Source organism: Rissa tridactyla, chromosome 3 (genome assembly GCF_028500815.1).
Source record: "Rissa tridactyla isolate bRisTri1 chromosome 3, bRisTri1.patW.cur.20221130, whole genome shotgun sequence".
NCBI classification, from domain to species: Eukaryota; Metazoa; Chordata; class Aves; order Charadriiformes; family Laridae; genus Rissa; species Rissa tridactyla.
Genome location: NC_071468.1, coordinates 44,674,272 through 44,688,620, shown reverse-complemented (window position 1 = coordinate 44,688,620; position 14,349 = coordinate 44,674,272). Strand labels below are relative to the sequence as shown.

General features: G+C 37.6%; 1 protein-coding gene across 2 annotated transcripts in view; it reads right to left on the bottom strand.

Moving 5' to 3' along the window:
• Positions 1-14,349, bottom strand: part of ARID4B (AT-rich interaction domain 4B) — a 95,602-nt gene that overhangs the window by 2,060 nt on the left and 79,193 nt on the right. For both annotated transcript variants that reach the window (XM_054194113.1, XM_054194114.1), the window contains 6 exons: positions 13,134-13,218; positions 12,058-12,250; positions 8,460-9,671; positions 6,442-6,549; positions 3,485-3,700; positions 732-878 (listed from right to left, as the gene is read on the bottom strand). In XM_054194113.1, coding sequence (XP_054050088.1) covers positions 732-878; positions 3,485-3,700; positions 6,442-6,549; positions 8,460-9,671; positions 12,058-12,250; positions 13,134-13,218 — 1,961 coding nt within the window. The remainder of the gene's footprint in view (positions 1-731; positions 879-3,484; positions 3,701-6,441; positions 6,550-8,459; positions 9,672-12,057; positions 12,251-13,133; positions 13,219-14,349) is intronic.

The window sequence follows — 14,349 nt, the reverse complement described above, 5'->3', positions numbered from 1 at the left end:
TCCTTCCTGTGGGAATCAGCACAGGCAGGGCCTTGTCCCAGCACCGAATCTGCACATACACCCTGCTCTGGCAACCGAGGAGCAACTGCAGTTGCCGTGTGATGGTTGCAGACATAAAAATCTTACTACACGTGTCACTTCAGTCTTCATTCTTATACTCAGTGAATTCTTAAATGTGTCGATACACAAGACATGGAGAAAATAATCCTTTTAATGCCGCTAGAAGCAGGCACACTAGAACTTTCCTTACAGCAACAGGTAAAGCAGCTTCAGGGAAATGAGAGATATAATTGATGGTCTCCCTGAAACTCATAAAATAAATCGCTTACGTCAAGGGGAAAGCACTAACTAGACACACAAGCAATACTATAGTAAATTATTGTGTAACTTGAAGAAAAGGTATAAGTTATTAATAACCTTAGATACTTTGTTCACTGCTTAGAATTTTATTTTTCTGTATTTTTTTTTCTGTATAAAGTAGTTCTGCCTGAACAGAATTAAAAGGATTGCATGCCTTTTTAATGTTTTCCCCTTACATAGTTAATGGATATGTGAACCATACCTTCTAAAGATCATCAAATAACTGTATACAGTATTTAAAAAAAAAAAAAAAACCCACCCCACACTCCTAATGGCATACATCTCCCTAAAAATGATCCAATTCTTAACACCTTAATAACATGAAATGCAATTTAGCCCTCTAAAAGCAGAATTTAGTTCCCAGCACTTACTTTCCCGCTCTTTCTTCTTTAAGCGCTTTCTTCTTCGGTCAATGGAAGCCACCTCAGATTTCAAGGACAGGTAATGTTTCCTGATTTCCTGCAATTTTTCTTGGAGAACTGTTATGCGCTCGGCGCTAGTCAAATTTTCCAAGTCAGCTGCAAGTTAAAAAATATCTATGTTAATTATTGTATTGCAGCATTCCCAAAGACTTCTGAATTTCAGTGAAGTGGGAAGTACTCAAATCTTAGTGATGTGCTTTGAAGTAGCAGACAGCAAAGCCAAGAAACACAGCAACAGCAGCTGCTGTTTATTATCACAAACTTTGTTCATTTTTTATTATTTTTTAAAAGATACCATCATAGATACACCTTTTTTTGTGTTCTGGTTTCATCTTGAGAAAGAGTTAGTTTTCTTTCTAGGGATTGCAAGAAAGGAATGTCAACAATGCATTGGTTTAGTTGTTGCTAGGCGATGTTTATACTTCTCAAGGACTCTCTTCAGCTTCCCATAGAAGCTGATAAGGAATGTAGACAGAACAAGAGAACGACCAAAGGAATATTCTGTACCTTGGCCATGTGTGTGTAAGCAACTGTGAGGTCCTAGTTGCCCTGGGATCAAACCACGACAGTGGGAGAAAAAGAAAATGCACGCATTCCCCTCCACATAGGAAGAAAAGTTAAAAAAAAATAAAAATCTTAAGACAACAGGTTAAAACATAGGGGCCAAAACCAGCTTTGAGCCTGTTGTTTTGAGTCCTTGCTAGAGCTCTGTTTGGCCTCATACACCAGGAAGGTGAGTCTTGCCCAACTCAACTTGGTTGTAAAAAAACAAGTAGGTTACAAGAGGAATCTGAGTATCTGTGAGGTGGCTCTAATCGAGCCCATGGCATATGGGCCATAAGGTATAACTAACTATACAGGACCTCCTCAGTGGCATCCCACACAGGGATGTCAATGGGACACGGCCAGCACAGGAGCTGCCCCCCTGGCTGCTTCCAGCTGGAGCTCCCCACAGTGCGGCACACAGCTTGGTGGGGGCCACAGGCAGAAGGAATTATTTTGGTTCAGACCCTTTCAGCCACAGGTAAGCCACACTGGAGACACTTCATTTGAAGAAATTTAACAATCATTTCAACTAGCGTGGGGTGCAGAATACACTTCACCAACCTATAACGATGGTAGCACCGAAGGACCAAAAGCCACAGCTATATTAGGCTGTGGGAAGATGAGGAAAGCTCAGAGACATTGCAAGTGTCTTAGACCTCTGCAACAGCAGGAAATGTGTTAAATAGAGCTCCAAAGTCCAACTTCTGCCAAGCACATTTAGCAGGTGCAATGTAGCCAAGGTAGAAAGAAAGGAAGTAGCAAAACCTCTTCAAATGTGTTGCACCCGAAATCTGCCCAATGAATCTCAGCAGGCCAGTGAGTGACAATAAAGACCTATTACATTACACAGTCCTGAAGAGCAGCAGAATCTAACTTGACTGTGAAGAAGTACTAGGAATAAAAAAAAAAAAAAAAGCTTTTAAAGTAGAGTAACACTGAGATTCAGGGCCGGAGAGAAAAAACGTGCAGGGTCAGATTCTCTCACCACAGAAACACCTGGCTAAGTGGAGAATTCCCTGGGCATGAAAGAATGCTGCTGGCAAAAAAAAATTTTAAAAAAAATATATAAAAAAAATAATTCAGCAGCTGTGTCTGCAGAGTGTGCTGTGCCAGCTTTTTCCTGTTCTGCTTTACACGAGGAACAGCAGCCTTCAAACAGCCTGGGACAGAGCACAGAAAAGCACGAAGCATAATGCTCTGAGAACTTCAGAAACTTGACATACACTAAAGTAATCTGTGAATACTGAATGAGATACTATGGATTACTTTAAGAAGTAATTTAAATCAGGCCCACCACACAGTTTCATTTTGACCTTTAAAAGCAAATAGAAAGCAACTAATGCAATGCCATACATCCAGGGTTGGTACTAAGGACAACAACGTATTGCTGACTAGACAATTAAATAACCACACAATGTAAGAGAGGGGACTAAAAATAGCAAGTTTTTGTTTTTAAATAATTATTTTCAATTGTTTGCTTATTGTCATATTGAGGAAGAAGGCTTCAGTCATCTTAATATTTTATCTTACTTTTCTCCCCACTGCAAATAATGCTGCAATAGCATAAACACATACAGAGGGAATTAAGAAGTTGCGTTAATATTGAGGCATTAATAAGCTACTGAACTGTTTTTCAGATAGGCAAATGCATGATCCTTTCAACACTGCTCACCCCTGCTATACATGTACCCATAGCTGACTGACCCAAATGCACTGAGAATTCGTATTACCAGAAATAATAAACATGTCCTGGTTCACCCAGGCAAAATGGAAGGGGAAAAGGCTACAAATCAGTCAGTGGCTACGTTGTGTCTGAACAATAACTACAGCATGAGGAGTAAAACAGCAAGAAAATATCAACACAAGAAGTACATATAGTGGATAACACTGATGCTAGAATGCACAGGATGGCAAGAACAGCAAGTCAGCGCAGGAGCCATAGCTAAAAACAGTATTGGAAGGGTGTGATACAGGCAGTTTCCTGCACTGCAATTGCAAAAAAAGTATTTTTTATTTTTTTTTTAAATCAGGATTTATCACAAAATTAAGCAAACTGAGGATGGAATAATTTAAGGGGAAAAAAACAAAATACACACAATTTAAAAAGACTTTACACCGCAAAACCATGGTAAGCGTGTTTTGAAGAAAATACTTACACATTTGAAAACTCCATTTGTAAACTTTGGGCAAACGATTATTCTGTTCTTTGAGATCAGACTCCTTCTCTCCATTTTTCCCACATTTTCCTGGAGATTGTGTTCTTGCAGGTGATTTGGTTTGGTGAGATTTCATGCCAGTAGAAACCGATTTTGCAGACTGAGACTTGGACACACTTTCACCAGCAGATAGTTCTTCACTGTCACTGCTGTTTGCTGAAGAAACACGAAGACATATTGTTACAAAACAAAGCAACCTTCCTGCCCAAACCAAAGCTTATTAGAAGCTACACCTGTGCTTATTTTCATATAACAGGAGTTTATTTGACCAAAATCCTTTTACGCTAAAATGATATAATCCCTCCTGGTATAGAAGCTTGTCATGCATCACTAGTGCCTAAAGACAGGGCCACAAAACAGGTATATATATAGGGGCCCCTCTAATTCTGACATACTGTGAAAGGGAGACCTTGCACCGGAAACACCATCCGGTTAGTTGCTGTGCAGGTAGATTCATAGCTGTTATGTGGACCAACGGGAACCAAACAGAGCTTGAGGGCGAGTAGCAGTCCCAGACTATGCCTCCACAGCCCATCCTGAATACTGATACTGCTGAAAGCGTGTGTGCAAGAAATAATGGGGTGGGGTGGGGACACACTTCTTGTAAGGAGTATTCACTTCTTGAATACAACACAACTGCTCAAGGTCCATACAGGAAAGGTGCACTCTACTCTCTGAATGGTTCAAGACACTTGTTGCTTTAGAACTATATCCATAAATTAATGGCCTACGTTAGAAAATAAGGCGAAGAGGGAGTCCATGTGTCAACATAGGTGCAAAAATTATCCATGTTTTTCTGCCTTTGGGGCTATAACATTTTTGGTTTGGGGGCTATACTTTTTCTAAAACAGTTAGCAAGACTGATTGTTGTGTTCTACCTCCTGTTTATCTTTTTTAATATTAACTTCTAATACAGCATTCAATATATACAAACCTCTGTGCTGTTTTACAGGTACTAGTTACAGATAAGCTTTTCACTGTGTTCCTACGACACGTGTAGCAGAAATCAGAGTAAACAATTGGCCTTTTTATTAGCCTTACGTCTCCTTTACTTATTTCAGGTTTTCTCTGCTAAAACGACTAGCAATAATCTGAATTTGGGCGACATCATCTACAAAGATCCTCAGGCATGATGATAAAATTCTTTAATTGCAGAAAAACATGTTCAGCTTACCCAAAACAGAAGAACTTCACCTCACAGTGAAATAACTTTAACTATAAAGCAACTGGCTGAACACAGTTTTCTAATCAAACCCCCAAAGGAAAGTAAGAAAATAATCTAAGAAACATGATTTATGAGTAATTATTCCAAGGATGAAGCTTGTTTAGCATTACAAAAATAAAACGCCTGGAAGCAGGGGCAAGACTTCAACAGAAGTCTAGTGAAGCACTGGAATAAAATGCCTAGGGAAACTGAGAATCTCCATCATTAGAGTTGTTTTTAAAAACACATTCAATTAATATTTATCACGAGAAACTCATGCCTCAGTTGTACCTGCCCTAGGTGTTGACAAAATGAACTCTGAAAGTCTCTTTTGGTTCTGGTCTTTATGATCTGGTGATCTACACTGGAGAAACCAAACACTAAGATACATGTGGTACGAAAGAATTCAGCTGGCTGCAGAGCTGCCACTCCGCTGGCTTAATCCAAACACAAGAGTTGAAGCTGCTACAAAAGCTGTTTTAAGTCGTATACCTGAATTTTGCAAAAAGCATTTTTTACTCACAACTGACTCCACATTTTATCTATTTATTGCCCCTATTGCATACAGCCGTGCCTGAAGTCTACCAAAAAGAGTGCATACACACCAAGGACTGTTCACAGTACCAGAAACAATTCTAGATTTGAAGTGCCTTGCATCCTGATGAAAAGAGATGAGAAAGAGGGATAGGTTGAGAAAAACGGATAAATTCACCAAATCAAAGGGAACAACAGCAAGCCTAAAAATGGTGTATTAGTTCTGCAAATTTAGTTTGTTTTGTTACTTTAATTCCTGGTGTGAGGGAAGGAATAAGGATTATGTTAGAAGGAGATTAGTGAAATGGAATGAAAAAGGACGAGAGAATGTGAAGAGGACATAAATGAATGTGATGGGGTGAAAGCAAATACCAGACCAGAAGTACAGACTTTTAATAAGAGCTGTTAAAACGAAGAAAAGGCGGTGGGGGGAGGAAGAGAGAAGAAAAAAGGCATAGCATATGCTTTCCATCCTTGCTTTAACTGAGTTTTTTACAGCTATCCTCCCAACTTCACTCTCCAGCTGACTGTTCCTGGTATTTTTTATTAACAGTGAGATGAGGCAGTAATTGATCTTGCTGTCTCCTGAACACGTGTGCACGTGTCTCTCTAATACACCTCTGCTTTTATTAAGCTTCTCTTCCCCAGTACTGTGGTTTCTATTCTAATTAGCTTCTATAACTACAAAAAAGCTGCAGAAGCTACATTATTTACTGAAGATGTAACAGATGACAGAGGAAGAAAACAGAACTTATATTTTTCCGGAATTATTCTCGTATTTGCTACTGGAAGATATATTAACCTCTAAAAATTCATCTTGCAGAAAATACAACGTATAATTTCATCCAGGTCCCCTCTAAAACATGCAGCTATCATGCCCAACTCTACCAAGTGTGAAATACTCTGTCTTCTTAGTCTTCCTGAATGACACGATATTAAGGACCTCTTAGAAACAGGCACAGAAATAACACAAGACATTTAAAAACGCTTTGGCATTCAGCAAGAGTAGTTTCTTCATTTAAACAGTATTAAGAATTCCCTGATGAGAACATTTTGTTCTAATACATTTTTTATTTCCAGACTTCATCTCCTACAATCATTCAAACAAATTACACAGTACTTTCACACATTTCATTTCACACTGAGCTGCTGTACTTACTTTTACTCTTCTTTTTGTTGTTCACAGATGTTTTGTGGCTTCTTTTCTGCTTTTTTGAGGAGCTGCCTCCTCCCTGAGCATCTTTAAGTCTTTTTTGGCCTGTACAGACTATAATTTGGAAAAAAAAAAGAAAAAGGAAAAGGAAAGAAACAGAAATTAAATACTTGCGCTTCTCTGTGTTTTTCTCAAAGTCTCAAAAAACCCCTCTTGAGAGCTTAATTTTGTAGACAACAACGTATCTGATCCTGCCTGGCCTTAATATGGCTCAGCCTTCTACTTATATCGACAGGAGGAGGTGAAGGAGGATGGAAGGCAGACAAAGTTTGTTGGTTAGAGTGCACATGAAAGATGATTGCAAGTAACTTTCCTGTATGCATCACCAGAATTTCTCTTCAACCACAAGCATTTTGATTTTTTTAATACTGTAAATTAAATAAGAATGCATTTATTTGAAAAACTTATCAAGAACTACTGGAACTGGAAAGTGTTCAAAAAGCCTGTTGCACTTGGAAGCTGCGAGAAAAAACTGAAACTATCACTTGCGATCAGTAATTACATTAATTGTAAGTATTAAAAAAATCTTAGATAATATTAAAAAACAAGCAACAAAAAAGAAGGCAAACAGAAAAAAAACCCAAGGAAAAAGTCTACTGGTATTTGGGAATCAAGTATCAAGTACTGGTACTTGGCTATCAAGGGGAAAAAGTTGAAAAGGAAGATAAGAGAATTCTAGTACACCTGTTAAAAGAGCAAATTTCAGGAGCTGTTCCAATGTTGTTCCACAGCCACCTGTCTTATAGATTAAAAATGACTCCTGTAACAAAACCATTTAAATGAAGAAACCCAATTCTCTACAACAGGCAGCATGCTGACAAAATCAGAGAAGAAGTTAAAGACTAATGCATGTAAAAGTAATATTGTGCAATAGTGTAAAACTTTTTACATGTAGCAAGAATTTCCTTTTATATAAAAAAAGCAAACAAATTAAGTTCTAAACCTACACATCTATAACTAACAAAGCAATACAGGTGTATTTATTGAGGGCTACATATTCACCTCTGCCAAACTCTCCCCTTTGTTTAAGGAAACACTTTCTTGCATTCTTTCAGAAAGAACAATTCAAACAGAATGATGAAGGTAAATGCCCTTAACGGCATTTTGAAAAATTCAATTAATTGAAATCTGTTGAGATGAAGAAACCACTTCTGTCATCTCAGGATTTTCTTTTGTATCAATGATTTTTTAGACACTTTAAGACAATGAAAGTAGCTGTACTTTTGATGGAATTGTAAAAGAGCCAGCGACTTTCACAAAAAAACTTTTGGATCCAGCCTTGCAAACAATTAAAAAGCAGGCAGCAGTACACTGATACCACGTGCACAAGTGTTGGCCGTGTTTATGACACCCTATTCTCTAGTGGTCTCAGGATAGGAACTTCAACCTGCAAAATCACATCTGAAAGTTAAACATAGCTAATACGGTCAAGTATTTGTTATCAGCTTGACCTGTATTTTTTTTTTTTTTAAGTATTAATTTCATAAGATGCAAGTTTGAATGGTTGCCTAAGCATGCAATAATTGGCCCTTTCTTCCCCCAAATAAACAGCTTACAGAGAATTAGAATTTTATGTAAGAAACAGTACCATCTACTTGTAAGCAAAGTACTCAAAATGTATCTGCCTTGCTACAGTTAAGTATTCCTCATACAATGTATTACAGTTTGCTCTGGGCTTTTCTTGCCAGGTCCAGTATAAACTTTATTCTTATATACTTAATTCCTCATTGAAACAATCAAAATTCCTAATGAAAGGCCAAGAAACTTCCTGGCGGATTATATTCACTATATTATTCACTAGATGAGTATGCCATTTCCACACATTTGAAGTAGACAGCAGGCTACTACTTCCTCCAACAACTAACTTTCCAGCACTGTAACCACAACAGAATGAAAATACATCAAGTAATGCTAAAATGAGAGCTGGTTAGATTGAAGACAGCTCTGTTTACCCTTTCCTTTACCTTTTTCAGTATGCTCTGGCTCTGGTTGATTACTACTACTGGAGCTGACGCTGGCATCAAACCCAGTTGGAGAAATATTTCCCTCAGACTGGAGGTCTTGCAGCTCCCCTGCAACACTGTCCACCTCTATTGTGCTATCTGTTTCGCTTTTAATGCTTCGTATCTCTTCTTGATTTGGTGGCAGCGTCTCAGAGACAGTGACACTGGACTGATGTCTACTGGACTCAGTTACGGTTACAGATGAAGGCGATTCAGGAGTTGTAGGAGGAGTATTTAGCACTGAATTACTGCCACTGCTTGGAAATTCAACTTTCTTTTCACCCACTTCAGTCGGTTTCTCCTCAACAGGTTTAACGTCCACACTAGCTGGCAAAGATTTTTCAAGTTCCGAGCTAGGCAAAGAAATGTCTTCTTCTGCAAGAGTCTGAAGCTGCTCCTCTGCTGCGGCATCCTCCGGAGCAGCATGTGGAGGGGAGGCAGCAGCTTCAGTGTCAGAGTCCGAGAACAGTTCCTTCAGCGTTTTCTTCGGCCATTGTCCCTGAATACTTGACCAGACATCTTTTCGATCCTTCGCTCTGGTGTTCTGAAGTCTTTCATCAGAGTTATTTAGAAGCTTTATTCTTTTCTCTCCCACTTCAGAAAATCCTGAGTAGAAAGTACTTGTCCGTAAAGACTTCCTTTTCTCCTCCAGTCCATTGTACTTTTTAGTTGGAGTGACTTTCAGTTTAGATTTGTCTTCTTCATCTTCATCCGAGGAGCTGTTACTGCTGTTTTCTAAACTAAGGGTGTCTTTGTTTTTGGACTTCTCATCCTTTCTGTTAGGTGACACAGTCTTTAAAGATTCCTCTGCAACGCAGTATCTTCGCTTACCACGTTTTACCTGCGGTTTTGCTGTTTTATCCACTACCTCCTTTTTCACATCCTTTCTCTTTTTCGTGGCTTCATCTTCTCCATCGGAGTCGGTATCTTCAGATAACTCTTCCACCTCTTTTCGCAATCTTTCAGGAGACTTGGATCCCGACTTGGGTACTACTACATCTGTCAGAGATTTAGTTTCTTCCGGGAGGGATGAACCGCTGTGTTCTTCTTTTATACAGAGTTCGTTTTTATCTTGGCTTACAGCTTCATGTTGAGACTCCTCTTTGCCATCAGCATGTACATTCGGGGCACTTTGGTCATCTTCCTGCTCACTATCATCAGAACTTTCAGAAGCTAATTAAAAAGAGATCAAAAACAAAACAAAACAAAACAAAACAGGAAAAGTTTGTCTTGATTCTGGTTACAAAGAATTCTTAAAAAAAAAAAAAAACAGCTAAAGAAAACTGTATAGATATGAACCCATGCTACACGGATCTCTAATATATATATTTTTAATGGTACCTCCTGAAGACTTAAAAAATTTATTTCCTGTTAGCTTAGAAGGTATAATGGCTAAATTAGGAACTAGAAAAATTCTATATTATACAGTACATCTCCAGGGACTTCTGAAGAGGTGGAGAAAGCATAGAGTGCATCAATCCATAAAATAGAAACTTCTGTATAATTAACCAAAACAGAAACTGAGAGATGTGCTTAATACAAAAACTCCAAATACTTCTTATGGATTACAAATACTACCATTATCTGCCCTTTTTTCGAAACCCAGAACAGAGAGAGTATTTTCCCTGGAGAATCCACAGTCTAAAAGGACAGAACAACAACACAGACACTGGATAATCTTTAATAAACCAACCTGATGACCAGCCTGGAAAAAGGAAGTGAAAGCAATAAGGAAAGGCACTTGGAGAAATATACGAACAGTAAGAGTGTAGGACAACAGTAAGAAAATTCTTACTGTTTTCCTACAGTAAGAAGAAGTAACTGAGAAGTAAGAAGAAAGAAACTGAGAAAAGAAGAACAAAGACATAATGGAGAAGGAATCAACAACAAGCCCATTCAATGGGAAAAGATATGGATACAAGGAGAAACAATGAGAATTGCCTCAAATATATGAGTAACTCCTTGATTTGTAACTCATCCAATTTTGGTTGGCGTAGTTAGTTTAACCCTTCTTATCCTACTTCCCATCTGTGATTCTCAGTTCCTCACTAGAACTCACCACCTCATTAAAGATGATCATGCAACCAACCACAGAGAAAGCAATACTGTCAACGGAATTCACTGAAATGATCAAAGTTGAATTAACTTTTTCAAAAATGGTTTACTGAAATACGATGAACTTAGAGAAGAGCACAATAACAGACAGAAGAGGTGTACAGAACAAAATACCTTAAGAAATGTTGCCTCAGGATTTTTTCTTCCTTTATTTAAGATAGGCAGGTTCTTAAATTCTACTCTAAGACTCAATTGGAAAGCAAGTTTTCCAGAACCCTTTCAGCGTCATTTACTTTTTTGTAATTTAACATTTATGGTAGACATTTTGGTGTACAGTTCCAAGAACCCTATCACTTAAAATGGACTTCTAACACTTGTCTTTCTCACATTGGCATCAAAATTTCCCATTTGAAATAAAGGCCAAGAATATCACATTTAAATAAACAACCAAAAAATCAGGTCCATCAAGTTTTGCTCTCAACCTATTTACTTTGCTATGCCCTTCAAAGGAAAGTTGAATACAATAGCATTAATCATTCCAGTTTAGGAAAAAAGACCTGTAAAAAGTTTTGAGCAAGCAGCTCTAAAACTAGAGGAAAAACAACTAAAACATTAGAGCCTTTCATACTTAAAAACAAAAACCCACAAGTACCAGAAAAAAAAAGTTAATCCCCAGCATGACTCTAAATGGACTTAAATGATAAAAGGACTGCATACAATTAAAAGCATTTCTGGAAATTAATTACGTAATACGGAAAACATTTAGCTTTCCACAGTATTAGAGGGTATATCTCAAATTGTGCTTTTGTAATCAGAACTTAATTACAGATTAATTATAGCACTAATAGTAGTGTCATTATCATCACCACTAATTGCTTTTTTGTTTCTCATTTCCTAAGGAAACGAAGCTTAATAGGTTATGTTGACTGTTTTTCTACCTACAAATTTGGAACCCAGTGGCCAATGTCATCCAAGTTTGGAAGATTATTAAATTCATACAATTTTCACAAAAACTGGTGGTTACCCAAACTACCTACACCACAGATGATTTATTTTTCTGGAGGCACGCACTAAACTAAGCATGAAGATAGTTATTATAATGCTGCTGTAAATGTATGGGAAGGGGAAAACAATATTAGGAACAAATATGCTGACAGGAAACCTAGCTTTATTAATTCCATTTTTCAAGGCAAAAAAACCCCAAACCAATATCATGGGTCCCAAAAGTTACACAAATCAAAAATTAAAAATTCAGAAATAAGATAGGAAGCAAAAATGCTTTGCTTTCTATCAAACCAAAAAAAGGATGGCAAAACAAAGGATGTAATTTTTATGACTGTTAACATACACTGAATCCACTATGAATAATGCTTCTGTTCAACAGTTATTTTTGAAGACAATGTTATAATTAGCCAGACAGCCTCAAGTGTACAGTTGTTATACACTGTCATTTACTACTGTTTAAAGGCCATTTCCAGAATTAGAAAAAGTTTAAGTACGATACCTTGTAGCCCATTAATGATAGAAGTAATTTCTATTGATTTAACTGGAGCTTGTTCAGTATTTTTGGCTTCAGTGCTGTCAAGTTTGGACCCAGTCTCTGGTGATGTGCTGGTGTGAAAGGGTGGTTTTGACAAGCGTCGCAATTTACAGTTTTTAGGAGAATACTTCTCTTCCTTCTCTTTGTCAGTTTTATTCTGTGAAAGGAAAGATTAAAAATTCTTCTCATTTGAGCATACATCTTAACATAGATTACAATTAAGCAATGCTTACAGTTATCTTAAGTATTCAACCAGTAAAGGAAAGCTTTCCTCTTTGTTTAAAAGATTACCAATGCTTTTCTACAGTCCATGCCAAGACATTTATACCGAAGACAGGAACTTTGTTAACACTAAAACACAAGGGAAAGCAAACACAGCTGGCGCTGTAGGAGCAGTGGCACTGCAGGATGCCAGGCTCAGCAGTGGCAGGGCAGCGCTATGACACCCTGTGCAGGGAGCTCTAGAACAAAACTCCGGTTCCAGAGGTACCACGGGGGGGGGGGGGGGGGGGGGGCGGTGTACGACTATGACAGGAAGAGTGCTGACATCTGTGGCAGAAAGGAAAGCTTCCTTGCATCCCATTGCCCAAGGAATGTATCATAACCTAAGCCTAAATATCAGTTTTAAAAGAATGAATTTTGAAAGAAATGCTATGAAATGCTAGTCACACACATATGGACTAGTCACAGGTTCACCCTCCAGAATCAGCAGAGTGTGCTCCCAAATTTCACACACAGCCCGAGGTGGCTCCCACCACTGATGATAAAATGGATCCTTCTCATTTGTTTTCTATAAACGCGTACATAAATTACATTAAAAAATACTGAGAAGAAGGAAAGAGAAGCTTCCCCTCCCCACCCTGAAGCGAAAAAACAAACAAAAACAAAAACATGATGGAAAAAGTTTTAGTTCCCAAAAGGCTAGGAACTCACTTTTACTGGCAAGCATTTATAGGCCAATCAAAAGGGAGGGGGGAGTACTTAAGAATATATTAAGCCAAACTTGGGGGGAACAAAGGAGAAAAAGGTTTAGAAACTACCTTTATTTTCTTTCGATGCTTAATTTTTGGTACATTTTTATCAGCTGGTCTCACTATCTTGTCTGCCTTTATCCATTCATCATACCTAAAAGCAAAAAAAAATTGTACACGTTTATGGTTTAGGCAGAAAAATCACAACATCATAAGAGAAATTAATAGAGGAAAAAGAAAATTATTAGCCATATAAAACTGAATTGGAATTTGAATAAAGAAGTCATTTGTGTACTTTTCAGTATGTGAAGTTTCAGCTAAGGTTCAATTCTTCATATGCTGTGAAATATAGGATGAAGGCTTTTTTACACTGATGCGTAAAAGTGAAAGCTGGTATTTTTCCAGTCTGCACTGAACAGCAGGAAATCCACATATACAGGTAAAACAACCTACCAGAATGATAATTTGGTATGGGTCTCCAAGAGGTATACTTTGTAACAATAAAATAAATTCTCATAACTACATCAGATGTGACCAGTTAACAAAAGTAAAATCTTTCAAGCCTGAGCGTCTGCAAAATCAGTCACTAACTTAACACTAACACTTTTCAACTTCTTTTCAGTTAAAGGTTTCCATTTTATATCAAAATGATACTACACAAAAACATACTAAATAGCACCAAGATATTAACAACAGGTGTCGTCTTATCCAAGGCTAGACCTGTTAAATACAAATCCAAAGAGAAGTACATTCTTAGTAAGAATATACTGTAACTATGGTATTGTACTTGACAGTTTCATTGTATATTAAAAAAAAAAAAAACTCAAGAATCAATTAAAACAATTTTTTTACTCCCAATAAGCATAATCTGCTGTCCTACTTCAACTGTGAATTCAAGAACTGTCTGAATAAGAAATAGGTCAGTTAAAAATTAGTATGTATTAACTTTTGCCTCAATGTACAGCCACAAAAATTCTGATCCCCCTGGGTAAACAGGAAAACAGAGGGGAAGAAACCAACTTTAGAAAAAAAAAAAACAACAAAAATCAACAAAAAAACCCCCAAACCACACATACCGAGAGAACTAGTACAAGATGGAGCTGAGCACAATACACTCATGCTGGCTTTCCAGCTGGGCTTACTTGACTACCATTTTGATATACACAACAACAGCTGACACAGTCCCAATTCAGCTTCTTTGCAACTACTACCAATTATATCTACAATATTGACACATAAATTAAACAGCACTAGAGCAAAACATCCAGGTTTCTAACTTGCTTTC